The sequence below is a fragment of the Delphinapterus leucas genome, chromosome 1 (assembly GCF_059928025.1).
Source record: "Delphinapterus leucas isolate spDelLeu-1000000601 "Yukka" chromosome 1, BTC_Dleu_Yukka2, whole genome shotgun sequence".
NCBI classification, from domain to species: domain Eukaryota; kingdom Metazoa; phylum Chordata; class Mammalia; order Artiodactyla; family Monodontidae; genus Delphinapterus; species Delphinapterus leucas.
In genome coordinates, this window is record NC_143129.1 from 189,859,930 (window position 1) to 189,886,875 (window position 26,946).

The 26,946-nt window shown below is 57.3% G+C and overlaps 1 protein-coding gene across 10 annotated transcripts; it reads left to right on the forward strand.

Annotated features, from left to right (window-relative positions):
* NADK (NAD kinase) lies at positions 1 to 23,924 on the forward strand. Of its 10 annotated transcripts, none has more exons than XM_022598330.3 (13): positions 7 to 108; positions 705 to 857; positions 13,123 to 13,344; positions 14,352 to 14,435; positions 18,104 to 18,233; positions 18,536 to 18,644; positions 18,736 to 18,821; positions 19,867 to 19,969; positions 20,330 to 20,484; positions 20,655 to 20,754; positions 20,825 to 20,994; positions 21,652 to 21,734; positions 22,174 to 23,924. In XM_022598330.3, exons 2-13 carry the CDS (start codon positions 799 to 801, stop codon positions 22,394 to 22,396), a joined length of 1,524 nt encoding a protein of 507 aa, XP_022454038.1. In that variant the 5' UTR covers positions 7 to 108; positions 705 to 798; the 3' UTR covers positions 22,397 to 23,924. The 10 variants fall into 10 exon arrangements, with proteins under 10 accessions (XP_022454040.1, XP_022454038.1, XP_089758098.1 ...); XM_089901972.1 differs by lacking the exon at positions 7 to 108 and adding an exon at positions 138 to 331; XM_089901989.1 differs by lacking the exons at positions 7 to 108; positions 705 to 857 and adding exons at positions 1,458 to 1,758; positions 1,948 to 1,999.
* The last annotated feature ends 3,022 nt before the right edge of the window (positions 23,925 to 26,946 follow it).

Genomic DNA, 26,946 nt, shown 5'->3' on the forward strand with positions numbered 1-26,946 from the left:
AGTGGTCCCAGGACAGCAGTGACAGGTGTCCTTTGCTGTGCCCAGCTGTGTTCCAGGTCTCTCAACACAGGGCGAGGAGTCCCGGCCAGAGAAGACTGTCAGCGGCAGGTATGGGGTTGGAGAAACCTAGAGACCAGGCTGCTGCAGGGGGCTCCGGTCCACACGTGGCCTGAGCCAGGCGCTCTGTGTCCCGGAGGCCCTGGGGTAGAGAAGGAACAGTAGTAGCTGACAGCCGACCGGGCTCATCCACAGTGGCCCTGCATCAGCTTATTCACGGACGCATCCCAGGAGCTAGGCACACCGCTGGGACACTTGATTCAATGCCGTGGTGGTGGGTAACGCGTCAATTCAGCATGCCTTGGGGGAACCCACCGTGCCTGGACATGGGGGCGCGGGGGCGCAGCTCCCCCTTGGCCCCCTTCCTCCCTCCTCTCTGGGTCCTCCAGTGAGGGGATGGGGGGAGGGAGGAAGAACAGTGTTGGCAAATCACCCTCGAGGGGCCCTACTTGAGACGCCCAGCCCAGGGCCCCTCAGGTCCAGGTGGTGTGCAAGGACTCGCCGGGCTGCTTGGGGTGGGCGAGGCCCACGAGGGCCGGGGCCAGGCCGCTCCCTCCAGCTGTGCCGGCAGCCGAGGGGCGCAGTTCTGTCGCAGCTGCTCACACCGAGTTTTGGTTCCGAAAACACTTTCCTTCTCTTCTAAGCAGGGCCACACCCCAGTAGTTACGGAGCACGCGACGGTCGGTGTCACCACTGGCGGCAGCCGCCGCCAGCCAACCTGACCCGCGGGGTAGAGGAGCGATGGCGGATGGGGGCGGGGCGGGGCCCGGGTCCAGCGAACGTGCTTGGGACACAGCGTGGTGAGTGGGGACCAGGGGTCCTCCTGGGGCCGGCGCTCCTCCCCACCCGGCGGCCCCCAGCACGGCCCCCGTCCTTGCCCCCGCGCCCCACCCCCCAGGCCTCCACTCCGCCCCCAGTCCCGCCCCTAGTCCCTGCCCGGTGTCCTTGCGGGCCGCCCCACACGCGCGGGGCGGGGCGGGGCGGGCGCGGAGCGCTTGCGTATGGCTCCGGAGGCGCATGCGCGCGGCAGACGGGGGTGCGCGTGCGCACTGGCGGCGTGGCGGTATTGATGCTAGGCGGGCCGGCGCCGCGGGCCGGGTGGCCGTGGGGCAGGGGGTGGCCATGGGGCAGGGGGCGGCCGCGGCGCCGGGGACCGGCTAGCGACTGCGAGCGGCGGCGGGGCGGCGGGACCCGCGGGCTCGGCCCGGCGAGCGAACGGTGAGTGAGCGGCCCCTCGGCCCGGCCCGCCGCCCGCGGTCCTGGGGTCGTGGGGTCGTGGGGGCGGGGCGGGGGTCGCGGGGACTGGGGCTGCCCTGCCTACCGCGGGGTGTGGAGCCGGGAGGCGCTGGCCGGCCGCCCCCTGCCCCGGGCGCCCGCGCAGGCGTCCGGGCGGCCGGATCTCGCCCCCCGCGTCCGCGCTGTGGGGCGGCTTGGCGGGTCCGGCTCTCACGCGGAGCGGTCAGTTAGGGGTCCGTGTCGCGTTATTTATCCTCGGAAGGCGCGTTTGCGTTCCGAGCCCAGCGCCCACCCGACCACCCCGGAACCCCTGGTCACTGCCTCCCCGTCTGGTGCGCTCTGGTCCTCGTGGGGGGCCGCCTCGCCACAGGGTGCCGGGCCTGAGTCGGGTGGTCGTCACTTCCTGCTGGACGACGCGCCGTGACCTTTGCTCTGCCGCGGGGACCCGCGGACCCGGACAGGCAGGTGCGGTAGCGCGGACGCCGACCCCGGGTTTCAGGTGCTCCCGGGCCTGCCGTGCAGGTGGGCGTGGGGTGGGCTCGGCGGCGGCGCCCCGGGAGATCGCTGGGCGCTGGAGAGGAGGCCCCGGTAACCCGCAGGACGAAGGGGAGGGCGGTTCTTTACCGGGGGTGCTGCCCTTGTTACCGAACCCAGGTCCGGCTGCTCGCCGCTCGAAAGCCAATTCTCGAGAGATAGATGTTGGTAGGTAAGGAAAGGTTGCTTTATTTCGGAGGCCAGCAAAAGGGGGGGCGGGGAGGGCGGATGCCTGTCCAAGGGTCCTGCCCCGCCCAAAAAGGGGGCAAGAGCTTTTATAGACAGAGGGAGGGGGCTACGTGCAGACACAGTGCAGTCAGCTCTGACGGTCATCATGAAGCTGGTCATCGGTGGTCTGACCAGCGTCATCTCGATGTTTTAGGTAGAGTTACTCTTCAGTTCCAGGGTCGGTTTGTTTCCATTTCCTCGAGGCCAGCGCCTGGTCCTCATGTAGTTCACTTCTTCCACCTGGTGGGGTTTCAGTGTCTACAAGACGGCTCCCAGGGGAGGGCTCCGAATATTACCTATGGCCCTTAAGGGGGAACAGAGGTCCTTGACTTTGCCTAATGACTGCACTATTATTATTTGGTCTCCTTTGACTGTTTTCCTCTGTTTCTGTGTTCTCTCGCTTCTCTGATTAAAGCTATTCTTTGGCTCAAGATTTTCCACAGACAAAAGGCGGGCCGAGGACACGGAGGGGCGGGGCGGGGGTTTGGGAAAGGACCATAGCGTCCTGCTCCGTTTCAATCCCCCTTTCCTTTGGTACTCCTCAGTCTTGGGGAGGGCCGGGTACGGAACAGGAAGGGGAATAAGGTTTTGGGTAGAGAGGTTAGTTATCAACTTGGCAGGGGAGCTCGGGTTTAGTTCCATTTCTGTTTCAGTTTTCCCCAAGTGTTTGAGGGAATGGGGCAATGACCCCTCTTGGCTACTTCTTGCTGAAGTGGGGCATAGTCCTGCCTAATTTGGGGAATGGACACAGAATTGGAAATAACTTCAAGCTCTGTGCTTACCATCAATATTCTGTATTATGAGAACATTACCTCTCTCCTTGATGACTTTGTCATAGTACCTGGACAAGCATTTGAAAATTGGTAGACATTTTACAATGAAGATAATAAAATGCATCTTCATATTAGTCTCTGAATGTATTGTTTCTTAATAGTTAAAGCAGATGTGCAGTGTATGTTTAATAGCCCATAAACAGGCTGTTTTGGTTAGCCTAAAGTTCAGATGAAATCCTGTGTAAGCCAGAATGACTTCCCCATACATACCTCAGTACGTGAAAATTTCCTCCATCATTTTCCCCTTTTAATTGTAACTCTTTCCATAGAAAGCATTGATTGATAGTCAATATATTTTTCCAGTGTAGCCAGAGTGGCTCAGATGCCTGCTCTGGGTCCATTCATGTCCCTAGGTGCTAGGCCTCATTTTGTTTATATATTTGCCTAGTTGTCCACGTTGGGGGAAAACGAATCAGATATCATGAACAGGCTCAGAGGTATGTTAATCGGGAAACGCTTTATGGCTATACATCTTATCATTTGTATCCAGTTCTCACACAGACATTGTGCATGTGCTTTCAGCAGTAAACTTAGAGCCAGCGTACACATCATGAATGGTTATACTCTGTGACAACTTCACTGGACAGTTTTTTCCATCCTGAACATCGGGGTCAAAAGTATGGTTAGAAACAAAACAGCTTTCCATCAGAATTTTTAAATTTCTTACTCAGTTCAACAGTAAGGTCTGAAAGTTATCAAATGTTTTCCATATAATTTAACATACCAAATAATCCTAATTAGTTTAGAAAAAATATTTTTCTCTTAACAGAGAGAGAAAACAAAATTTAGTCTTGTATCAGTTTACTGTTAGTAACAAAATTCATTTACGTAATTAAATTTAGTCTAATCTTAATCCTAACAACATACAAAATTCTTTTCTCAAAGTTACTTTTTCACAAACATTTTATCACTTTTTGGATCCATACAAATTTGTCCTTTTTTTCCCATCCAACCAACGGTAAGACAAAATTATTGTCATCATTTTTCCTCAACGAAGATATCTCCGTTCTTTATACTTTTCTTCTCCGACAACACATATCCTACTTGCTTTACACACTGAAATGCTTCCCTTATCATTTTTACACATTACAATTTTTAACCCTTGAAAACCTTAACAAAACCAAGAAACAAATAATTGAACTATTTGTTATATCAGTATTTTCTGATGGGCAGACTTAAGAACATAGTCCATAACCTCTAAAAACATACACTTTTTCATAGCACAATTTCTCTTTAATGTGTTACAAGATGTGTGTTTAAGAAACCCAGACATAGTGCTTCCCTGGTGGCGCAGTGGTTGAGAATCTGCCTGCCAATGTAGGGGACACGGGTTCGAGCCCTGGTCGGGAAGATCCCACATGCCGCGGAGCAACTGGGCCCGTGAGCCACAACTACTGAGCCTGCGTGCCTGGAGCCTGTGCTCCGCAACTAGAGAGGCCGCAATAGTGAGAGGTCTGCGCACTGCGATGAAGAGTGGCCCCTGCTTGCCGCAACTAGAGAAAGCCCTTGCACAGAAACGAAGACCCAACACAGCCAAAAATAAACAAATAAATAAAAAAGAAACCCAGACATCTTTAGTTTTACTTTTAGTCTTGGCAAGAAGACAGGAAGTAGGTAAATTGAGATTTGTTTGATTTGTAAGTGCTTACTTTTTCTTTTAAAGCCAATTAAATAGAGCTCTTTGCAAATTAACCAAAGCCAAAGACACATATTGAGACATACATCCATCCAGGCAGAGGTCTCAATTGTTTCATCTTTTTACATTTCATGAATCAGGCATTGCAACTAAACTTATCAGTTTATGAATAACAGTCCAAATGGTCAAATTTACACTCAATTTTAAAAGGCTTTTTTTCCCCCTCCTTTTTTTTGTCTTGAGGTTTTACTAATTAACCCAAGGCTGAAGTCTCAGGCAAAGTGGGCTGTGTTTGTATTTCAAGAACACGATAAGAGTTAACTTCAAGTTTTTTCCTAGGCATATTTTTGTTCTCTCAGGGTCAGAATTCTGAAAACAGTATTTTATCAAGCTAGCTTTCTCTAACTGCGTATGCAAAAGAATCAGTTTGGGAATTTCAAAAGTTTCATCTTAACCAATTTTCTCCGGAGTCTAAAGAATACTGTTGCCATACGTTGGTTAGAAAAAATCATCTTTCTTTTTCTTTGTCATACTTTCATAGCTAAAAAATTGTTTTTAATGAATTGAGCCTGAATTTCCCATTTGACATAAGACAACGAAGATACCAATCACGTAGATGGGATACATGTTCACACACCAAAAGACAGATCTGTCGCAAATCCTCTTCAAAGGATGACCAGTATGGAATCCCAAACAAACACTTCCCCAACACAGACGGTCCTCAACGGTAGACAGACGTCAGAATCAACTGGCAAAATGCCCAGATAGCACTTTGTGCTCACAAATGGGAAGGGTGCCCGGGTGCACACTAGTGGAATTAACCCGGCCTTGGAGCTGGTCAGCTCGTCCCAAACACACGTTTCATTTCCACCAACCAAAAGCGAAAGTTGGCAGCCAGTGCCGAGCAGGGGAGAAACAGGGAGGATTCCCGAAACAAATGGTTTCGGCAGCTGCTGGGAACGTCCCCTAAAATCCCCCTTGGGGCTGGCTAGCCACAAGCAGCTGGCTGGTCGCGGCTTATCCTGGCGTGTCTGCCGTAGCCGGTGGCTCTACTCTGGGAGGCCCAGGGAGGCCAGGCGCTGCGAGGGCACAGCCCCACCGTCGGGCGCCAAAATCTCTTAACGAACCCAGGTCTGGCTGCTCGCCGCTTGAAAGCCAGTTCACTAGAGACAGGTGTTGGTAGGAAAGGAAAGGTTGCTTTATTTTGGAGGCCAGCAAAGGGGGGGGGGCGGGGAGGGCAGATGCCTGTCCAAGGGCCCTCCTCCCCGCCCAAAAAGGGGGCAAGAGCTTTTATAGACAGAGGGAGGGGGCTACGTGCAGACACAATGCAGTCAGCTCTGACGGTCATCATGAAGCTGGTCATCGGTGGTCTGACCAGCGTCATCTCGATGTTTTAGGTAGAGTTACTCTTCAGTTCCAGGGTCGGTTTGTTTCCATTTCCTCGAGGCCAGCGCCTGGTCCTCATGTAGTTCACTTCTTCCACCTGGTGGGGTTTCAGTGTCTACAAGACGGCTCCCAGGGGAGGGCTCCGAATATTACCTATGGCCCTTAAGGGGGAACAGAGGTCCTTGACTTTGCCTAATGACTGCACTATTATTATTTGGTCTCCTTTGACTGTTTTCCTCTGTTTCTGTGTTCTCTCGCTTCTCTGATTAAAGCTATTCTTTGGCTCAAGGTTTTCCACAGACAAAAGGTGGGCCGAGGACTCGGTGCGGGGAGGATCATAGGGCCCTAGGGGCTCCGCTTCGCCCTCAGGTCGGGCTTCTCTTCGCCGTGGCCCCGGCACGGGGCGGTCCGGGGTTGGGGCTGCCTGCCCGCCTCCTGACCCGTGACTGCACAGCGCCGAGTTCGTTGCGTGGGAACGGGCAGATGCGTGTGCAGACAGTTGGCGAAGAGGTGCTGGGGGGCTGTGTGTGGCAGAACCAGGTGCCCAGAGCGGCACAGGCCTGTGTTCCTCGTCGGCCCCGCGAAGGGGGCCGCCGCCCTGGGGCCCCCTCGGGTCCCTGATTCTCCTCCTCGCGCGGCCAGGCTCTGCCAGGGTGTGCGCCCAGTTCTGTCATGTCCTTGCCGGCACGGGCATCACTTACTGGCGGGAGGAGGGCAGTGTGCCTCTCCGTGTTGATGAGCGCTAAGCTTTGCTTTGTCATTACTTCAACAGGCATGTGTTGAGGGCTCGCAGTGAACATCACATTATTGTGTTTACGTTCGTGTGCACGACTCTTACTGGCTGGCACCCCCACCTCTTTGGGAACTACTTTATGTCTGCATACTTTGTTATTGTGCTCCAACACATTTTTCCTATTAAAACTTCCCAATGCAGAAGTTTTTTAAAAATTAGATTTGTGCTGTCGGGAACTTCAGTGAGCTTGGATGGAGTTAAAATTTCATCCTTTTAAAACGTTAAAGTAGCAAATAAACTTGGATTAAGTGTGAGTCATGATTCGCCATTGTCACAGAATACACTGTGGAGATAAATCTCAAAAGCTGGTTTTCATATTTAATATGATTACTTTATTATTTTTTTTTAATTTATTTTATTTATTTTTGGCTGTGTTGGGTCTTCGTTGCCGTGTGCAGGCTCTCTAGTTGCGGCGAGCGGGGGCTACTCTTTGTTGCGGTGCACGGGCTCCTTATTGCGGTGGCTTCTCTTGTTGCGGAGCACGGACTTCGGTAGTTGTGGCTCTCAGGCTCTAGAGCGCAGGCTCAGTAGTTGTGGCGCAAGGGCTTAGTTGCTCCGCGGCATGTGGCATCTTCCTGGACCAGGGCTCGAACCCGTGTCCCCTGCACTGGTGGGTGGATTCTTAACCACGGTGCCACCAGGGAAGTCCCAATATGATTACTTTATAAGTTAGTTTATTACTTGGTCATCAAACTACTCTTTGTAAATAAATATTAACAGCTTCTAAATAATTTGTAATAGTTTTTGAATATATTTGCCTTTTGTGGTTTTGATTGGCTTATCCCTTTTTATTAACTGTTTGCTCTGACATAACTATAGACTCACAGAAAGTTGTAAAAAACAGTGCAGAGAAACTTCTGCACCCTTTCCCCTGCTTCCCAGTGTTATCCCCTCATCGATAGCACGATAATGTAAACACTGTTAACTGCATTACCCCCCTTACTCAGCTTTCACCAGTGTGTACGTTTGCATAACCACCACCACCAGTGCAGGCTCAGAGCTGACCGTCATGCCAGGGAGCCCCACCAGGCCTCCTTGCACTCCCTGGCAACCAGTGATCTGTCCACAGCGCCATCATTTTGTCATTTCAAGGAAGTTGTGGAAGGGTCTTCCCTGGCAGTCCAGTTGTTAGGACTCCGCGCTTCCACTGCAGGGGGACTAAGCTCCCGGTCTGGGAACTAAGACCCCGCATGCTGCGTGATGTGGGCAAAAACAAAAAAAAGAAAGCAAGTTGTGTAAATAGGAACGTTTATCATGTGGCCATATGGGATTGTCCTTCTTCGCCCCACAGAGGGCCCTGGGGTCACCCAGCCTGTTGCAGTGTCAGTGTCTGCTCGCTGGGTCTGCTCACCAGCTGGGGGACACTTGGGCTGTCTGCAATGTTCGGCTGTCGCCAGAAAAGCTGCTGTGAACGTTCATGGGCAGGTTGTATGTGAACATCAGGTATTTCTCTGGGATAAATGCCCAGGTGCAGTTGCTGGGCTGCATATTTCGTTTTTGTAAGAAACTGTCAGGCTTTTCCAGAGCGTCGGAGCCTTCCGTGTTCCCACGGCGACGTGTGAGTGGGTGTCTCTCTGCAGCCTCTCCAGCTTTGAGTTATTTAGCCTTTCTGACCAGTGTGCAGTGACATCTCATTGTGGTTTTGATTCCTAACTGCTCACGATGTGGAGTGTCTTTTCGCGTGCTCATTTACCCCGGGCGCACCCCCTGTGGTCCGTTCCTCTCTTTTGCCCATTTTCTAATCGGATTATCTGGTTTTTTACCAGACATTTTGAGATTTCTTTATATTTTATAGATACGAATCCTCTGTTGGATATCTAGTTTGAAAATATTTCCTCCCCATCTGTAGCTTGTTTGTTTTTTATACCCTCTTAACAGGGCCTTCCACAGAGCAAGTTTCTAATTTTAATGAAGCCCAGTTTATCAATTTTTTTTATTTTTTATGAACTGTGCTTTTTATATCATGTACAAAAAAAATTCTCTTTCTCCCTAGGTCCCCAAGACTTCCTCCTGTGTTTTACTTCTTTATTTTTGGCCACACCGCACAGCTTGCGGGACCTTAGTTCCCCCCAACCAGGGAGCGAACCGCTGCCCTTGGCAGTGAAAGTGCGGACTCGTAACCACTGGGCCACCAGGGAATTCCTTCTCCTGTGTTTTATTATAAAAGTTTTATAGTTTATGTTTGATATTTAACGTAATCCATTTTGATCCATTTTGAGTTAATTTTTGTTTCAGATGTGAAGGTTAGGCTGAGGTTTACTTTCTTGCCTGTGGATGTAGAATGACTCCAGCACCATCTGCTGAAAAGATTCTCGTTCCTTCACTGAATTGCTTGTGTGCGTTTGTCAGAAATCAGTTGAGTGTACTTGTTCTGTTGGCCTGTGTCTGCCTGCGCCAGCGACACAGTCTTGATTGGCATAGCTGTAGAGTCTTAAATCAGAGAGCAGACTCATCTTCCTTTACCCTTCTTTTTACTTTTTTATTTTATTAGTTTTGGCTATGTTGGGTCTTCGTTGCTGCACGCGAGCTTTTCTCTAGTGCGGCGAGCGGGGGCTACTCTTCCTTGCGGTACGCGGGCTTCTCATTGCAGTGGCTTCTCTTGTTGCGGAGCACAGGCTGTAGGTGCGCAGGCTTCAGTAGTTGTGGCATGCGGGCTCTAGAGCGCAGGCTCAGTAGTTGTGGCACACAGGCTTAGTTGCTCTGCAGCATGTGGGATCATCCTGGACCAGGGCTCAAACCCGTGTCCCCTGCATTGGCAGGCAGATTCTTAACCACCAGGGAAGTCCCTATCCTTCTTTTTAAAACATGTCTTAGCTATTCTAGCACCTTTGCCTTTCCATATATGTTTTAAAATAAGCTTGTCCATATCTACAAAAAAATCTTGCTGAGATTTTTATAGAAATTGCATTAAACCTATAGATGAGTTTTGGGAGAACTGACATATTTACTCTGTTGAGTCTTCTAATCCATAATCAAGGGTGTCTCTCAGTTTATTTAGTGTTCTTTGGTCTCTTTCATCAGGGTTTTTAAAATATGTTCAGCATACAAGTCCTCTACATGTTTTGTTAGATTGCATCTAAGTACTTTTTAGGTGACTGTGGATGATACTGTCTTTAATTTCAGTCTCTACCTTTTTTGCCTCGTTGCCCGGGCTCGGACTTGCAGTACAGTGCTGATGAAGGGTAGTTGGTTCCCAGTCTTATTTTTTCACCATCAGGTTAATGTTAGCGGTAGGTTTTTTCTAGATGCTCTTTATCGAGTTGAGGAATTTACCCTTTATTCATAATTGCTGAGAATTTTTACCATGAACGGGTGTTGAATTCTGTCCAGTGCTTTTTTGTGCATCGGTTGATGTGATCAGCCTGATGAAATGATGGATTACATTCATTGAGCAGGCTTTGCATTCCTGGAATAAGCCCCACTTGGCGATTGATCTGTTCTTTCTAAACATTATATGTTGTGTCCCCATTAAGCATGTGTCAGATAACACAAAGTATTACCCCAAGACTCAGAGTAATATAATTCTTAAACTACAAGTAGAAGCTTGACATGGCATCACCTGAGTATTTAGCTGTAGAATAAATTAAATTTCAGCAATTGTCCCAGGAGTGGTTGAGGGCTTGTTGGGAGTGGTTTTGGCCCTGGGTAATGTGCAGCTCAGAAGACCCCTGCACTGCCTTGTAGGTGGAGGTTGTGGGAATGGGGGAAGTCACTAACTTTTATCATTTGTAACATTGTTATTTACAAATAGAAATTCATCTCAACCATTTAAATGAGAATTACTTTGAATGATTTCTTCCTTTGAGTATGTTGCCCATAATATCAAACAAAATATGTAAAAATCCAGTGATTATAAAATGAATTTTAAGCTTTTTGAACATTTCAGCATCATAGGATTTAATTACCTTCTTATCCGTATCTTCTCAGGGTTATAGTGATCTTACTAGATAGTTATTTCTGTACCTTCCTGGGATGATAGAGTTTTCCACAGCCTCCTAGGATTACAGCATCACCTGCCCAGCACAGGCTGCAGGCCCAGTTGGTTTTAGGGCAGGCCTTCCTTGCAAGCAGGTTTCAGCCTCTTGCAGCTGGTGCTGTGCCAGGATAGTGGTCTTCAAGTTTTGTTTGGCCAGAGGTTTGGCATTATTGCCTATAATGATTGTCTGTTGATCTTTCGTGTTACCGGAAACTGGGGTATGCCCTGATAGAAGCTTATTTTAATTTAGGAGGGGCTAAGTCAGAGGCATGGTTTCCAGAAGACGAGGAGTGGGGTCTGCAGGGTCCTCTCCCCTCCCGGGACCCTGGGCCAGCTCGTGCCCTGGGCCTCCCTTTTGGGTCCCGTCGTCTGTGTCCACTGTGGTCAGGCATGAGGGGCTTAGGAGTGCTGGCCCAGATGCCAGCTGTGTCTCTCCCAGCTGTGTCACCTTGGACTTCGGTCCCCTGGACCCTCCCCGCACGGCTCCTCGCGAGGGTGAGTCAGGCAGTTTGAGTCGAGTGCCGCGACAGGGCCTGGCCGGGTCGGTGCGGGTTCTGCCGCTCCCTGGTCGTCCTGGTCTGGGGTGAGTGTCCACATTCCTGCAGCTGTAACCCTGGCCTCCCTGGCCTGCTCTTTCTTCTTGCACAGATAGAGGGACGCACAGCCTTGTCTTCTTACTTATTTATTTATTTAGGCTGCGTTGGGTCTTCGTTGCTGCACGCGGGCTTTCTCTAGTTGCAGTGAGCGGGGGCTACTCTTTGTTGGGGTGCGTGGGTTTCTCCTTGAGGTGGCTTCTCTTGTTGCGGAGCGCAGGCTCAGTAGCTGGGGTGCACACACAGGCCCAGCTGCTCCGCGGCATGTGGGATCTTCCCGGACCGGGGCACGAACCCGTGTCCGCTGCACTGGCAGGCGGACTCCCAACCACTGCGCCACCAGGGAAGCCCTCTCAGGAGCTTTTTAAAACTACTGATGCCTTTGGTCAAAGTCAGGTGTGGCAGGTGGAGGTGGGGGATGCAGGGACCCCGTCACCTTTGACCTTATCGTAGAGGCCCCAGGCTTTTCTGGAGTCCTTAAACTTTCTTTTCTGCCCTTCGTGCCGTCACCCCACGTTGTCCCTTCTGGTGCTGGCATCTGCATCGTGGTCTCTGTCGTGGTCCCTGCCGCGATGGCCCTGTTTCCCTTGCTTGTTCAAGAGGTGACGTGAGCCGTTGGCAGGCTACCCTGCTGGGTCTTTCTGAGCGAGGAGTCCCGCTCTCCCTCTGCTTCCCGAGGACAGGCAGGTCCTGAGGCCCCAGCAGCGCGTGGCACTGCCGAAGCTCTGCCATTAGTCAGCAGTTCTCTTAGAAAATGACCTTTGGTCCAAGTTTTTCAGTGAGTGTAGTTCTTTTCATCCCTTGTCTAAACTGGCTTATTTATTGTTGCTTTTCTCCAAGCTCTGCTCTTCCTTTTCTACTTTTCAACCTACTGATTTCTGCCTGTATTTTTGTCACCTCTTCTGCCTTTCTGAGGCTTGTTTTATTCCTTTTCTAGCTTCATTGACTTAGGCCTTAGCTCATGACTCCTAATTCCCAAGGATTTCAGCACAGCTCAGTGGGGGGCATGGACTTTGGGTTCATGCTTACCTTTTCGATCCACCGTCACAGTTGCTTTGATACCTCTTTTGAGCCCTCAGTTGGTTAGGAGAAAATTCAAACATTCCCCAGTAGTTGGAGGACTGTTGTTTTTTTTCTGCTTCCATTTTTTTTTTTTCGGTACGCGGGCCTCTCACTGTTGTGGCCTCTCCCGTTGTGGAGCACAGGCTCCGGACGCGCAGGCTTAGCGGCCATGGCTCACGGGCCCAGCCGCTCCGCGGCATGTGGGATCCTCCCGGACCGGGGCACGAACCCGTGTCCCCTGCATCGGCCGGCGGACTCCCAACCACTGAGCCACCAGGGAAGCCCTCTGCTTCCATCTTTTCCTGCTTTACTATGTTGTGGTTAGAAGATGAGGGTGCCTGTCTTTACTAGTATTTGGAAGTTGAACTTTTCTTTGAGGACCAAGTACGTTGGTTTTGGCCAGTGTTTCATTGGCACTGGATTAAAGCGCAGGCTGTTTGCAGGACATGGAGTTCAGTGGTGCCTGCTGGTGGTCTTATCAGGTATATTTAGCCAGATTTTCTGGGCCGAGAGGCATTTAAGACTGCACGATGGTGACTGCTCTCTCATGAAAGCGTGCACCCCTTGGCACGTGGCCACACCGCAGCTTGGTAGACCCCTAGCTCTTCTGGATTCACTAAAAACCACAGGTAGATTCCCGAGTTCTTAAATATCTTTGGGATGGAAATAGACTATTTGCCAAGTCCTTTGGTAAGTTGGACATGAGTCATTTTTCCCGACAGGGCGGGTGTAGGTGTGTGTATACGTTGTTCTGTACACAGATATTTACTGTATTTTATTAAATCAAGGCCTCCGCGGTTTTCGGGCCGAAGTCCTCCTCGTCCATCGACTACAGAAATGGAACAAGAAACAGTCAGCGGGAGTGCGGAGCTGCGTGCAGAGGCGGCCTCCTACCGCTGCTCCGCGTGCCATGGTGACGAGGACTGGGGCCTGGGCCACCCCATCCGGGGCCGCGCCAAGTCCCGCAGCCTGTCGGCCGCGCCCGCCCTGGCCAGCACCCGCGAGTTCAGGTACCAGGCCTCCTCTGGGCCTGCGTGGGCGCTCAGACATGCGAGAGGTGGGCGCGCTTGCTGCCACAGCTCCCAGAGGGCACCCCCACCCACCGTGCCCGCACGCTGCGCAAGGTTGAGGCGCGTGGGTGGGGCCCGTGTGCCGTCGGCAGCACTGGGCGGGCCGGACGGGCTGCGGCAGTGCCGGCCTCAGAGCCACGAACGCCACCCGGGGTCTTGGGAGGAGCTGCCCGAGCCGGCACTGCCGCAGATGCAGGGGGCCCGGTGGACGGCACCCTCGCCTGCTGGGCAGCGGGCGGCCAGCTCCCAGCAGAAGCTTCCGTGCAGAGTCGTGTTGTCCTCCCGTTTTGGTGTCCCTGGCACTGCAGGGGGTGCGTCTCCGGGCGGGCGGCCTTGGCTGCTGGCTCTGTGGGGTGTCATGCCCGAAAGGGCGTTGAACCTGGTGCGGTGGCAGCAGGTCAGAGGTGGCCTCCGTGGCCACAGTGCCCTGTGAGTCACTTTTCAGTTATTGGAAATGTTGGGTCACTCAAGTACTGCCTGTTTTTATTGAGAGCACAACTCAGAATGAGTATTTTTGTTAGAATCTTAATCTGGATAACTTGGGGATCGTTTCTGAAGTCTTGATTCCCAAGTATAGGCCCAAAAGCTCGTCTTCAAATAGACTTGCCCAGTCAAGAATTCAGATTCCCAGGCCCTTCCCCTGGGTTGAATCCCCTTGTTCTGGGGTGGGGCCTGGGCACCTGCACTGGTTTGGGGTCCTTGTTCTAAGGAGTATTTCTAAGTGTGCCCCCTCTAATGGCTACACGGACAGCATGTAGCCCTCCAGCCAGAGCTCTGGGGATCAGGGCAGGGTCTTCCAGGACTGTCACATGGGTGCTGGGCAGATGACGGAGTTTACGTCATTTGGATTAAAAATATTTTGGAGAGTTTAACACAGTCTGTGCCTTGTCTACACGTGTGTGTCTTTCAGCCGACTGACGGCCCCTGCCCTGTGCCTCTCCCCACAGGAGGACCCGCTCGCTACACGGGCCGTGCCCAGTGACCACTTTTGGACCAAAGGCCTGCGTGCTGCAGAACCCCCAGACCATCATGTGAGTCTTCTGGGAGGCTCCACAGGGCTGTTGTCCAGGGGCCACTGGACTGTGGGAGGTTCTGGCTCGGGGGGCAGTGAGTGTGTCGGGCGGCTTCTGAGGCCCCAGGAGGCCACGCGGCGCCGTCTCCGACTCGCTCGGGGCGAGAGAGTGGGTGCGGCCTGCTCCTTGGGCGCAGTGGGTCGGAGGGGCCTCGACTCGTATTTAGAGTTAACTTGCTTTTTACAGGAAAAACTCTAGGAGAGAAAAATAATGTATTTCATGCTAATGCATTTGGTGGGTCAAATATGTTTCTCTTAATTATTATTGAAATGCAGAGATGTCAGTTGGCATTTTTGAAAAGCTGAGTTTACTTGTTTGAGAGATACCCTGACTTGCGGGCACAATTTTTTTTTTTCCTTTTCTTTTTTTACGTAAGCTCTGTATTTTAGCGACAGCCTGAGGGCAGTGCAGCTTGGGGGCCCCTGGCCGTGCGGTGCTGGCTGAGAAACTATTTAGAAGCGAAGCAGTTCGGGCTGTTTCACTGGACGCTTGAACCCAGCTCCCGTCTCTACCTGTCCAGCACCTCCTCCAGGTGCTGGATGGTTCCAAAGCGGGGAAAGCTTTGCTCCTTTGCTCTGTGTCGTGTGTGTCCTAGGGGAGAAAACACTCAAATGGCTTCGTGGCCACAAGAGCTTCATGTTGAAACAGCAGAATTCCAGGTCGGCCCTGCCACTGTGCCTGGCGGTGGGCTCACCACCGAGTGGGCCGTCTGTGCCCCCTTCTTCTGGGGAGCCATGGCGGGTTCACCTTCTGGGGGGGGGGTCAGACCAAGGGCCCAGGTGGGCTTCTGCGACTCACCGTCAGGGGGGCCTTGCTCCCTGCAGCTGTCTACCCGTTCTCAGCGCTGGCCCAGTGGGCAGACGGTGCCGGGCCCCCGGGAGCTGCTGTGCTTTGTGGACCCTGGTGACCCAAGGGCGGCCTGGGTACTGGGGTAACTGGTGTCAGTGCCTCTACCGTCCAGGTGCTGCCCTGGCTCTCTAGTCGCTGCTGCTGGACGCAGGCAGGTCCTGCCCACCTGCGGCACCCACCCCCCAGTGCCCCACGTTTGCACTCCGCACAGCATCCACACTGGTAACCAGCCCCCCAGGCGCCCCACGCCCTGCTGTGTGCACTGCCCCAGACTGCCCTGCCTTGACCTTTTACCGCTGCCGGGGGCCCCTCCCTGCCCTCCCTGGTCTTGGCAGTGCCGCTCCCTCCTCGTCACTCATGGCTCAGCATAAGTGCCGCCCTGGGTGGCCTCTGGCCATCCAGCCTTAATTGGCTGTCAGCTACTCCCAGCCCATGTCACAGGTGTGTGTGTGTTTTGGCCTCGTGAACCTCGGGTGGGGTCTCGGGATGGCATCTGAGCTGCTCCCCGAGGTCAGGTGGGATCGTGGGGAGGGGTGCTCCGAGCAGAGCGGTAGGTGCTCCAGAAGCGTCTCCGAGGCCCTGCGCCCAGCACAGTCCTGCCCTGGGAGGACAGGACTCCACTTCTCCATCTTGTCCCTGGCGCTCCCAACACCGTGGCTGGTGGGGCAGGGATTATGTGCTGACCTGACTTTCTCCTGATGCTGAAAAGGAACATACTGTAGAGGAGTTGACTGCAAGGCATGTACTTCCTACTTCCTTGTCTCAGACCTCACCATGAATGTGTATTTTCTGTTATGTTGAAACATGTGGAATTGGCAACATCTGACGCCTTTGGCTTTTGAGACAGGGCTCAGATGGGTCCCCCGCTGAGCTGTCAGGCATCCCTGCCTCCCGTCCAGCCCCCAGAGCCTCTGTGCCAGGGAGGGGCCAGCACCGCTCTTTGCAGTGATCCAACAGGAAGTGACCAGTTGGTACCCGAGACGAGCCGATGGCGCTGTGGTGGCTCTGTCTGGGCGTGGCTGAGTCTTGGGTCTTGAAGGGCCGTGAGTCCGGCCCACCTGGTCAGTGGAGGGGGGGCTTCATCGTCCACCTGGGCAGCCAGGCAGACTTCCGCTGACCCGCCTGCCCTCCCTCCAGGCCCCGGGGCCAGGTGGAGTGGCAGGAGGCCCGCGAGTGCCCGCCCCTCCACCTGCGGGCCCCTCCCACGGGCCAAGCCGGTTCCGCAGCCCAGCGCTGTCGTCTGCGGCTGGACGGGGCCCCTCCTGGCCGCCCAGGGCGTCAGAGCTCGGCGCCCAGCCTCTGAAGAGCAGGCTCTGAGGCCTGGCCTCCTTGCGGCTAAAGGCGATTGGACAAGGGGATGGTGTGGACAGTAAGAAGACCAAATACAGTTTGTTGGGTTTGATTTTTCACTTTAGGAAGTTCTCTTGACTTGTTGTCTTATACAACCTTTAACAAGTTACAGTATGTTTTGCTTTCAGTTTTGAGGGTACAGAAAGCAGGGTTGTGGTGCAGTTGCACATTTGGGGAGTCTGGTGGGGGCTGGTTTGCATGGCACTCCCGCTGTCAGTCAAGTGTGACCGAGATGCTGGCACCAAGCACCGCCCTCCGCTGAGCCGCGTGTGTGACCCGGGCTGGTGGAGACCCTGGCAGAGGAGGTCATGAGTGACCCCTGCCCTCGCAGAAACGCCTGGAAAGGGTGAGTGATGGTCAGTCAGTCACAGCCTGGGGCCAGGGACCCACTGCTCTTTTAATGGTTCACGTCACGGTTTGGAGAGTTGCTGTTGGGGTCGTCAGGTTTTCAGGGAGGCCGCAGCCACAGGGTGTGACCTGGAGCAGTTTTCTTGGTTGGGGACTTGCGTCAGAAGGGAAGTCACTGCCTGCAGCCTTCAGGCTGTTTCCCAACAGGCGGAGGGGCTGTGCTGCCAGGCCAGGCGGGCGCCTACCGGGTGCCCACAGCGGTCGGAGTCCTGGCAGGGCTCGACCTCGGGACCCCCACCCCTCAGGGAGGATCTGCTGCCCGCGGACCGTGCCAGCCCCCCAGCGCTAGGGGCCAAGGCCGAGCGCCACAGAACTTGCAGAGCTGTTGTTGGCAGGCAGGCCCAGCTGACTTTTTTTGGTTTTTGCTTTTATTATTTGAGCAGGTTTAGGTTTAGGTTCGCAGCAGAAGTGAGGAGAAGGTACAGAGATTTCTCATGCCCCCCCCCGCCCCCCCCCCCCAGCCAGCCCCTCATCGACATCCTCGCAGAGGGTGCACTTGTTACACACGACGAACCTGTACTGACACATCGTGTCACCCACGTTCCCTAGTTGACACCAGGGTCCCTCCGTGCGGTGCGTCCTGTGCTTTGGACAGACGTGTGACGACACGTGCCCACTGCTGAAATTTCCAGAGCAGTCTCACTGCCCCACATCCTGCCATTGACTTTAAAACCGGGTGGCTTTTAACTGTGAAAGTTACGGTCACCTGAGTTGCTCACACAGTGGTGTGGACGTGGGGCTGTGCCCCTCTTACGAGTCAGCAGGAGGCCTGGGTCCCCCGGGACAGAGTCCCCATCTGTCTGGGTCCGGGTGCGTGTGGGGTTTCCTCCGCAGCAGGTCCCCGAGTGAGCCTTGTTCCAAAGGAACCACGGGCAGGGGTGCAGTCGGGCAGCCGGAGGGAGGACACTGCTCTGAGTGCACCGAGCGCCCGCTCCAGCTCGGGGATCGGCCGCGCTGGTGCAGGAGACACACTCCGGGGACGGCCCAGGGCCAGTGCGAACGCTCGTCTCCCCTCAAAGGCACATCCAGGACCCTGCCAGCCAGCGGCTGACGTGGAACAAGTCCCCAAAGAGCGTCCTCGTCATCAAGAAGATCCGGGACGCCAGCCTGCTCCAGCCCTTCAAGGAGCTCTGCGTGTACCTGATGGAGGTGAGCAGGGGTGGCCGCGGGGCTGGGGTCAGAGCCGGCTCCCGCCTGGGGCTCCAGGGCTCTGATCCTGCGGCTGCTCAAGTCAGGAGGCTCTGTAACCCAGCGTCACCGAGCCTCCAGCAGCTCAGCAGCGTGTGAAGTGAAAAAGCGGTCGCGCTTTGTCACCGAGACAGAGCTGCTGCCGCCCACCCCCTACCCAGCATCGTACAAAGCCAAGCAAGGCAGGAAGGAGGCTTCGTGAAGGCCGGCCCACCCTGGCCTGGCTCTTACCGGCAGGGCTGACTCGCCCATGTCCTTTCCAGGAAAACAACATGATCGTGTACGTGGAGAAGAAGGTTCTGGAGGACCCCGCCATCGTGAGTGATGACCGCTTTGGGCCAGTGAAGAGGAAGTTCTGCACCTTCAGAGAAGGTGAGTTGTCCCGTGGGGCCTCGCCCATGTGGCCATGCCTGGCAGCATCGGGGGTGTTTGACGGCTCTTCTATGTCTGCCTTGTTTTCTAGATTACGATGACATCTCCAACCAGATTGATCTCATCATTTGCCTGGGAGGAGACGGGACCCTGCTGTACGCCTCGTCGCTCTTCCAGGTGAGGCCCCCAGATGCCGCCTGAGGATGGCGAGGGGAGGCAGCGACACAGCAAGTTTGCAGACGATACCAAGTGCTGCATCTGCTGTCCGGTGCTAGACACTGTGACAGGCCAGGCGTATCCATGCACCTCGAGGTGCCGGTGCACCAGAAGGGGGGGCCTGAGGGTGGGGCTGGGGGCGGGCCATCCCCCGGAGGAGCCGGCATGTGGGGCCGAGTTGGTGGGTGAGCGTCCAGGGCAGGTGAGGGCAGCGGCTACAGGCCGAGTGTCCGGGGGGTCGGGGGAGCCCCGTGGAGGCCGCAGACCGCCAGGGTCTGCCCGGGAGCCCACCCTCACGCTCCTCAAGGCAGGGCTCCTGGAGTGACCAGGCCAAGGTGTGTTAGAAGGTCAGGTGTGGCCTCCAGAGAGTGGCCTGGAAGTGGGCAGGGCGGCCAGCAGGGCAGGAGGGTAGGGGCCTCACATCCGATGGTGTGAACCCGCTGAGGCTGGAAGGCCGCAGCGTTCGTGGCCGGCAGAGGATGAAGGCGAGGGTCCTGGGGCTGTCCCGCGTCCTCAGAGCTGCCCATTCTTCCTCACCTCCCACTGTGGAGCCCCTCCTCACCCGCCTGCTCCTCCCTCCTCAGTGGAAGCAGCACGCGGGGGGCTGCAGTGCCGCCCCGTTAGGGTCCCCGAGTCCCATCCTAGGCCCTCTGCCCCCGGCTGCCCCCACTCCTCTCCAGCGGCTCTGTCGAGGTCTCCCCGCCGCTCCCTCCTGTCTGCCGTGGCCGGTGGGCTGGTCCGTCCCGCCACCTCCGTTTCTCGTCAGCTGCCCACACCGCTCTTCCCCTGGCCTCCCTGACTCCTCGCGGGCCGAGTGCCGTCACCCCAAGGAGCCCTGCCCCACTGCAGCACGGCAGCCCCGCCGACCACGCCAGGCGCCGACCCTGCACTCCAGTGCCCGCCCCTCCCAGGGGTAGTCGGGGTGCGGGTCGCTCCGGGCTGGGGACGGCTCGGGTGGCTTTCGAGTGCGCTGGCCAGCTGAGTGACTTGCCTCATTGGCTCACAGGGCAGCGTGCCTCCGGTCATGGCGTTCCACCTGGGCTCCCTGGGCTTCCTGACCCCCTTCAACTTCGAGAACTTTCAGTCCCAAGTTACTCAGGTGATACAGGGTGAGTCAGAATGTTCCAGAACCCACGAGCAGTTCTGAACATGGGATCATCTTATGTGATTTGGGGGCTTTTTTAACAATGCAAAGAGCAACACTTGAGTGTTTCGGGATTCAGAGAATTCTAAATTTTGAACGAGTCAGACGTTTTTTCTTAACAGTGAGAAGCTTGAGCTGATCACGGGCTTAGGCTACCATACGTGTCGAGTAGCAGTGAATTGATTTTCACAGAAGCACAGGGTGTTGCCCTCCATTTGGGAGAAGAAAGGGGGGGTCCCTGGTCGATGGGAGGGTCTCTCTTCCTGCAGTACCACCGCCCCCATCCCTGCTGACCTCCCTGGGTGTGACCCCTGCTGGCCCCCAGGGAACGCAGCTGTTGTTCTCCGGAGCCGGCTGAAGGTCAGGGTTGTGAAGGAGCTCCGAGGGAAGAAGGTGGCCGTCCCCAACGGGATCAGCGAGAACGGGGTGCTGGCCGCAGCCCTGGACGCAGAGGTCGGGAAGCAGGTCATGCAGTACCAGGTCTGTAGGTCTGTCCCCCACAGGGCTCAGGGCCTCGCCCTCGGGCAGGGGGTACAGGGTGGCGGCTTTGGTCTGGACACCCCCCAGCCCTGTCCTCGGGACCTTCCAGGGAGCCCAGGAGCAGCTCGGTGCTGCCCGGCCCCCTCAGCTTGCGGTGACCTCACCCACAGGTCTTAAACGAGGTGGTGATAGACAGAGGCCCATCCTCATACCTGTCCAACGTGGACGTCTACCTGGATGGGCACCTCATCACCACGGTGCAGGGCGACGGTAGGTGGGCGTCAGGCCCGCCTGGGGGCTGCACGTGGGGTGGGGGCGGGCGCTTGACCGTGACCCTCAGCCTGTCCCGCAGGCGTGATCGTCTCCACCCCAACGGGTAGCACAGCGTACGCAGCCGCCGCCGGGGCCTCCATGATCCACCCCAACGTGCCGGCCATCATGCTCACGCCTATCTGCCCCCACTCGCTGTCCTTCCGGCCCATCGTGGTTCCTGCAGGGGTCGAGCTGAAGGTCGGAGCCCACCCCCACCCCACGAGCGCCGCCCTTGTCGGTTGGAGCCGGTGCGGGGCCTGCGGTGCTGACCTCCTGCCTTGCTGGGTGCTGGAGGGCCTTTATCCACCCTGGTCTCCGTCGTGTGGCCCGTGCCCCCCGGGGTCCGGTTGGCGGGGGTGGTGCTGAGAGCCGGGCCAGCCCTTCAGGTGGGCTCTCAGCCTGAGTGGGCGGGGACAGTCCTTGCCGGAGGGGATGGGGGCCCACAGGTGAGGAACGGCCGCTGCCCGGCGTGTCCCCCACAGCGTGTCCTGGCGTCTGACTGGCCCTGCCGCCCTTCCACGTCCACTCTTCTTCCCCTGCCCCTTGCCCCCCACTGCAGGCCACCCCCAGACCAGTGAGTCCCTGATGTGAGCCCTGGTGGGTGGGGCTGCGTTTGCTGGACGCAGAGAGCTGTGGGGGGTGGGGGGTGGGGGGCGATGCTAGAGCCAGGCCCCTGGGGCTGGGGTCAGCACGACGCAAGTTAATGTTTTCACAGCCTGGAACTGACCTTGGCACGTGGTGGGCATTGGGGGCGCCCGTGAGGTTCCTCCCGGCCGGTGCTGTCCCCCCCGGGGTAGGGTCCACGGCGCTCGGCTGCGCTCAGGTAGCCCACGCCTGTCCTGCTTGACCCGTCAGATCATGCTGTCACCGGAAGCAAGGAACACTGTGTGGGTGTCCTTCGATGGACGAAAGAGACAGGAGGTCCGCCACGGAGACAGGTGTGTGGGCCACGGGGCTGCAGCGGGTGGGGCGGGTGGGCTGAGGGCCCATCCCTGGTTCTCGAGAGATCGTGTCATGGACCTGTGCCTGGGGTGACGGCGCCCTGCCAGCCGTTCCCACTGCTTATCCTTCCGCCACCCTGCTCCTTGGGGTCCCTCTGGACCTGGGTATGTCGAGGGGGTCCCTGGTTCTGTCCTGGGGGGCACAAGAGCACCACTGAGCCCCCAGTTCCTGGCTGTTCTCAGGACCAGACCAGAAAGTGGCAAGGTGCCCAGGCCCCCAGGGCACCGTAGGACCTGGGGCCAGGCTTTGCAGCAGGTGGCGTGAGCAGAGCTGAGATGGTCCCCAGCCAGACCAGGGAGGGGTCTTGCCCTGGGGGGGGCGGGCCGGGCGCTCGGCGGTTCTAGGAGGGGCCACGTTGCATCTCTCCTGCTTCAGCATCAGCATCACTACCTCCCGCTACCCGCTCCCCTCCATCTGTGTCCGCGACCCCGTGAGCGACTGGTTTGAGAGCCTGGCACAGTGTCTGCACTGGAACGTGCGGAAGAAGCAAGCCCACTTCGCGGAGGACGAGGAGGACGCGCACGAGGAGGATGGGGCGGGGCGGGCGGGGAGCCAGGCCTGCGGTCCTGCCGTCTGCACTCGGGACGGGCGGACCTGAGTGCGTCGTGAGCGCCACGGGCCCAGCGCCAGTGGCAGGTGCCACACCACGTGTCTGGCCAGAGGAAGGGCCTGCAATCTGCCTTTTGTCGACCAGATCAGCTGTTTTTAACGTTTTAAATCTGACTTTTCTGCATTTCTAAACAAGTGAGCAGACCAGGAGCTCTGAGGTCAGCCCAGGCGCACTCACCCTGCGTGTGGACAGAGCCCGGCCCCAGGCAGGGACGGCCGAGCCTGGTGGGCTCCTTGTAGTTCCTTGTGAGGAAACTTCCATAAATCAGTCTGCTGAGATTCAGAGGGGATCAGAATGAACGGGTCTGTCCTATGGGCTTGAAAATAAATGTCTCACGGCCAAAAATCCTTCAGCTCCCACGACTTCCCCTGAAGCCACTCGGGGGGACGCTTCTGCCGAGAGCAGGTTGGCTGCCAGGACAGATGGGTCCCCAGGCCCCGGTCTCCTCCCCCGCTTCAGGGTGACCGGCACTGGCGGGGCGAGGGTTCAGACCGCACACATTCCTCGGGAAGCAGGGACGCACTTCCCCACCCTGGAAGGTGTTCTCGATTCTGTGTCTACTTTTTAGAGATTCTTTTAAACTTTCTGAAAGTGCTTACGTACAGATTTTGTTGTGTACACTTTGAGAATTCGGCGAGAAGGGAGTTTGTGCTGTGAAGTGGGACCATCCGGTGCAGCCCGCGCGACCGTCCGGAGAGCTGGGCGACTTGCTCAGAGCGCCTGGCGCTTGGCGGGCCGGGAGGTGTTGAAGCTGCTCTTGCTTCTCCCCGGGGGCCTGGCTTCGAGGGCGTGCCCGTCGGTCCAGCCCCCGCGCCTCCATCGCTGGCTGCCTGGGGCTGGGGCCGCCTGGAGTCTGGTGGGAGCAGTGGCTCGCGGGGGGCGTGTGGCCCTGGCCCCGCTTACTGTCGCCTAACGGGCTTCCTATTTTTGAGTAACTGATTTCTCTCTGAGTTGCATTTTCTCCTGTTAAATTGGCCAGAACAGAAGGGATGGGGGCCCGTCATTTCTTGGACTTCCTTCTGGAGGGACAGGGGCCGGGGGGCGCTGTGCTTTGCCCGCTTGGAGTGTCACGGGCTGATGGAAGGGCATCCAGGGTCTCCAGGGCAGGCCCTGCGGCCTGAGCACCGTGGCCGCTGTCCGTGTGTGTATCAAGTGCTGTTGCCTCGCGTGCCTGTGTGCGCAGCTCAGCCGGTGCTGGGCACAGAGGTCGGTTCCCACCCTCTGCCCGCGAGTTCGGGCACAGTGGGCAGCCCGCTCGGCCTCCCATGGGCTGAGGGGGCGACACTCCCAGCTTTAGGCCCAGAAGAGAGTGGCATTCAGAACGCAGGTTACTCGTTCAGACAACAGAGCCAGTGTAGACCAAGTCCTGAAGCGTGACAGGGAATGAACTAGGAAACTTTGGGTTTTTGAAATCAATTCTTAATGTTTCATATTGTTAATATCTTGAAAATTTGTTAAATGTTGAAAGCCTTATTACTATTTTCAGATTCTTTCAATAAACAGGCTTGTTTAAAAAGTTGGGTCGAGTGACAACTTAATTTAGTTCTTTGTAACCAACACCAAGATGCTGAGGAGGGCGGACCAGGCTTGGGGAGCCCAGATGCGCTGAGCCTGCCCTTGGCCCACCCATAGGTAGGGGGTTGCGCTCCAGCAGCCCCCCCCACACCCCGGTCACGTCCTGTCCCGAGTGCTCTGGAGTCGGGCTTCAGGGCCGGTCCTGCAGGGAGGAGCCCAAGGCCTGGGCCGAGGGTGCCCTGCAGAGGCCGGTGGGGCACGTGCCCCGGCCTGGAGCTCCTGCCCCCCTCCTCCCCTGCCGCCTGCTCCGGCTCTGGGTCTCCCTCCCTCCCTCCCTCCCTCCCAGGCCTGGGCAGAGGTGGGGCCAGGCTCTTCCAGGAGCCAGAGCAGGTGCTGCGGACACAGCCTTGTGGGCTGGAGCCTGCCAAGAGATGGGACGAGCGTCCCTGCGAGCACTGCTGCGAGGCCACCGCGGGCAGACACGGTGGACGCCCGGGCAGCGGAGCGGCCCCCGCCCTGCCCGTCGGGATCTAGGCGGATGCGTGGGCGCAGCCTCTTCCTGCCCAGGCGTCTTGGCGGCTGGGAGGCATCTGCTGTCCCTCCGCTGTGGGGCTGGGTGGGCGGCGTGTCCGCTGGGAGGTGCCTGTGACTGCAGTCAGTTGCACGGGCGGCCGGGCAGGGCGGGGGCGCTGCCGGGGCCTGAGGCTCTCCAAACTCGAGGCGGCCGTGCACGGACCCCAAGCTAGGCCCTGTTGCTCCAGGAACAGAGTGTCTGTCTACTTGAGGGCAGCGGTCAGCCCGGCCAGCTGGGGTCTCTGGGCCAGAGGGGCAGGCTCACCGTGGACAGAGACACTGCCCGCAGGATCGCACTCCTTGGCAAAGGCTGTTGACCCCTGAACCTTGATCTTCTGGGCTTTGTGGAGCACATTGAAGGGGATGCGGAGCCCAGGTCCCAGAGGCCACAGGACAGGGGACCCAAGACGTCTCCGGACCTGGCCGGTGGGGCATTTCTGTGGGCCAGGCCTGAGGTCCCTCGAAGCTTCTGGTCTTCAGGGCGGTGGCCTTGGAAACCTCTTCTGGCCTTTCCTGGCCTGTGTCTGAGCAGCGCCGGGGCCAGACCTCACCCAAGGCCTCAGTGCTGGGCGCCCACCCAGCTGGCCTCCCCTCTCTCTCAGGTCAGGCTCCGCATCCAGCAGTTCCTGCCCCGTGGTGGCCGGGGCCTGTCCTGCTGAGGTTCCCACACCTGGGAGCCACTGGGTACCAGGACCTGGGAAGTCTGCCTGGGGGGCCAGGTGGGGGTGAGAGCAGGTGTGGAGATGGAGGCCAAGTGGCGCGGTGGGTGGAGGCCTGTTGGAGAAGCCCAGAGGATGGGGGGTGCGGGGGGGGGCGACCATGAACTCGAGTCACCACAGGGGGCGGGGTTGGCCACTGCCGGCACATTTCACCCCAGAAAGGTCCAGGCCAGAGCTTGGGCCACCTCAGAATCTGGAAACGCTGAGGATTTGGTGGAAGAGGTGAGGTCAGTGTGGGCCAGGCCGAGGAGCGGGTGAAGCCCGCGGAGGACAGCAGGGACGGGGTTGGTCTGCGCCCCGCACCCTGCGGGGAGGGCCTCCTGCCCCCAGAAGCTCAGGACAGGCAGCCACGGGGACAGAGGCACGGCCTGACCTCAGCCGGCTTCCTGGGAGCTCGGTGAGGCCCGTGGGTGCCCTGGACTCTCCCAGATGCTGGCCTGAAGCAGCAAGGGGGCGGCTCCCCAGCCCTGTGGTTTTGCTTGCATGACCTTTGGCCCCAGCCCCAGGGGGAAGAGGTTTTAGGTGCCCTCCCTGCTCTGCCAGTGCCCCCGGCCCGTGGAGTCCAGAGGCTGAGCCCCAAGGTCAGGTTAAAGTGGGGGCGGGAGGCAGGGGTCACGCCACAGGGTGTGTGGAGGGGTACCCAAAGGGCAGCCAGGGAGGCTGCACATCTCTGGTTTGGGGACAGGCCTGGGCTCGGGCCCAGGTGTCGCGAACCTGAGCGACTTTGGCTGCAGACTCCCTGTTTCCTCATCTGCTGCTCAGTGGGCAAGTCCCAGAGGCCTTAGTGGCTGCTGCTGCCCCACCCCGAGTGGGTCTCACTGAGGGACCTTCGGGCACAGCCCTCGCACTGGACGGGGTTCTGGCCCCCCAGGGGCAGCCGGCTGAGGTGATGGCCAGGATGACAGGTGAGTAGACATCACCCACGGGACCAGGGGCAGCGTCCAGAAAGGCTGCTTGGCCGTCCCAGGCTGTGGGCATCCCGGCTGGACCCAGAGCCTGGGAAGGACACTCGGGAAGGAACCAGAGGCCTCGACTCCACAGCCCAGTGACCTGGGGATGGCCAGGGGCCCTGCTGGGTGGGCCAGGGCTGAGTTTGGAGGGGCCAGGCCCAGGCAGACCCCACCGGCCTCACCTGCTGGTGAGGCTCCCCTCCTCCGGGCACTGCCCCCTGGATGGGTCTGAAGGCCACACGCTCAGGACCGTAATTACATCTGCGAAATCCCTTCCCAGTGGACCGAATAACGGGTCCCCCCCGCCCCTGAGAAGCCTGGAGCAGACTCAGCTCCCCATGCCTTGGGTGCCCAGTGGCCCACATGGGCTGCCGGCCTGAAGCCCCCGTCCCCGCTCCTGTCCTGGCAGCTCCAACGGCCCCCCCAGCACTGACCACTCCGCCCGCCTTCCTCCCAGAGCAAGCTAATTACAGGGGGTAAGCGAGGGCGCCCAAGAGCACCCCGAGGTGGTGAGGCCTAACAAATGGTGATTGTTTAAAAGAAAGAGAACCCCTGGGGCTTAACGTGGAGCGCTCAGAACGTGGGCCCAGAGGCACCCCCCGGCCCAGCGAGGGGCTGCCCTCAGGAGGCCGGGCGCCTAGGAAGCAGCATCGTGCGGGTCAGTGCTTCCTGGCGATTTTGGCGGTGCGGCTGGAGGGACGAGGGGGGGCTCCCCAATTCCTCCTGGGACCCCGTGCTCTGGGCCTTGTGGGCTCCCAGGCCCAGGTCCACACCTCCTGCT

Bases quoted from the DNA above. Each gene is read 5' to 3' on its own strand.
- NADK (XM_022598330.3), top strand. From the start codon at position 799: ATGGCGGATGGGGGCGGGGCGGGGCCCGGGTCCAGCGAACGTGCTTGG. The intron at 858-13,122 runs GTGAGTGGGGAC...TATTAAATCAAG, and splicing joins CGTGCTTGGGACACAGCGTG to GCCTCCGCGGTTTTCGGGCC. The intron at 19,970-20,329 runs GTGAGTCAGAAT...GCTGGCCCCCAG, and splicing joins AGTTACTCAGGTGATACAGG to GGAACGCAGCTGTTGTTCTC.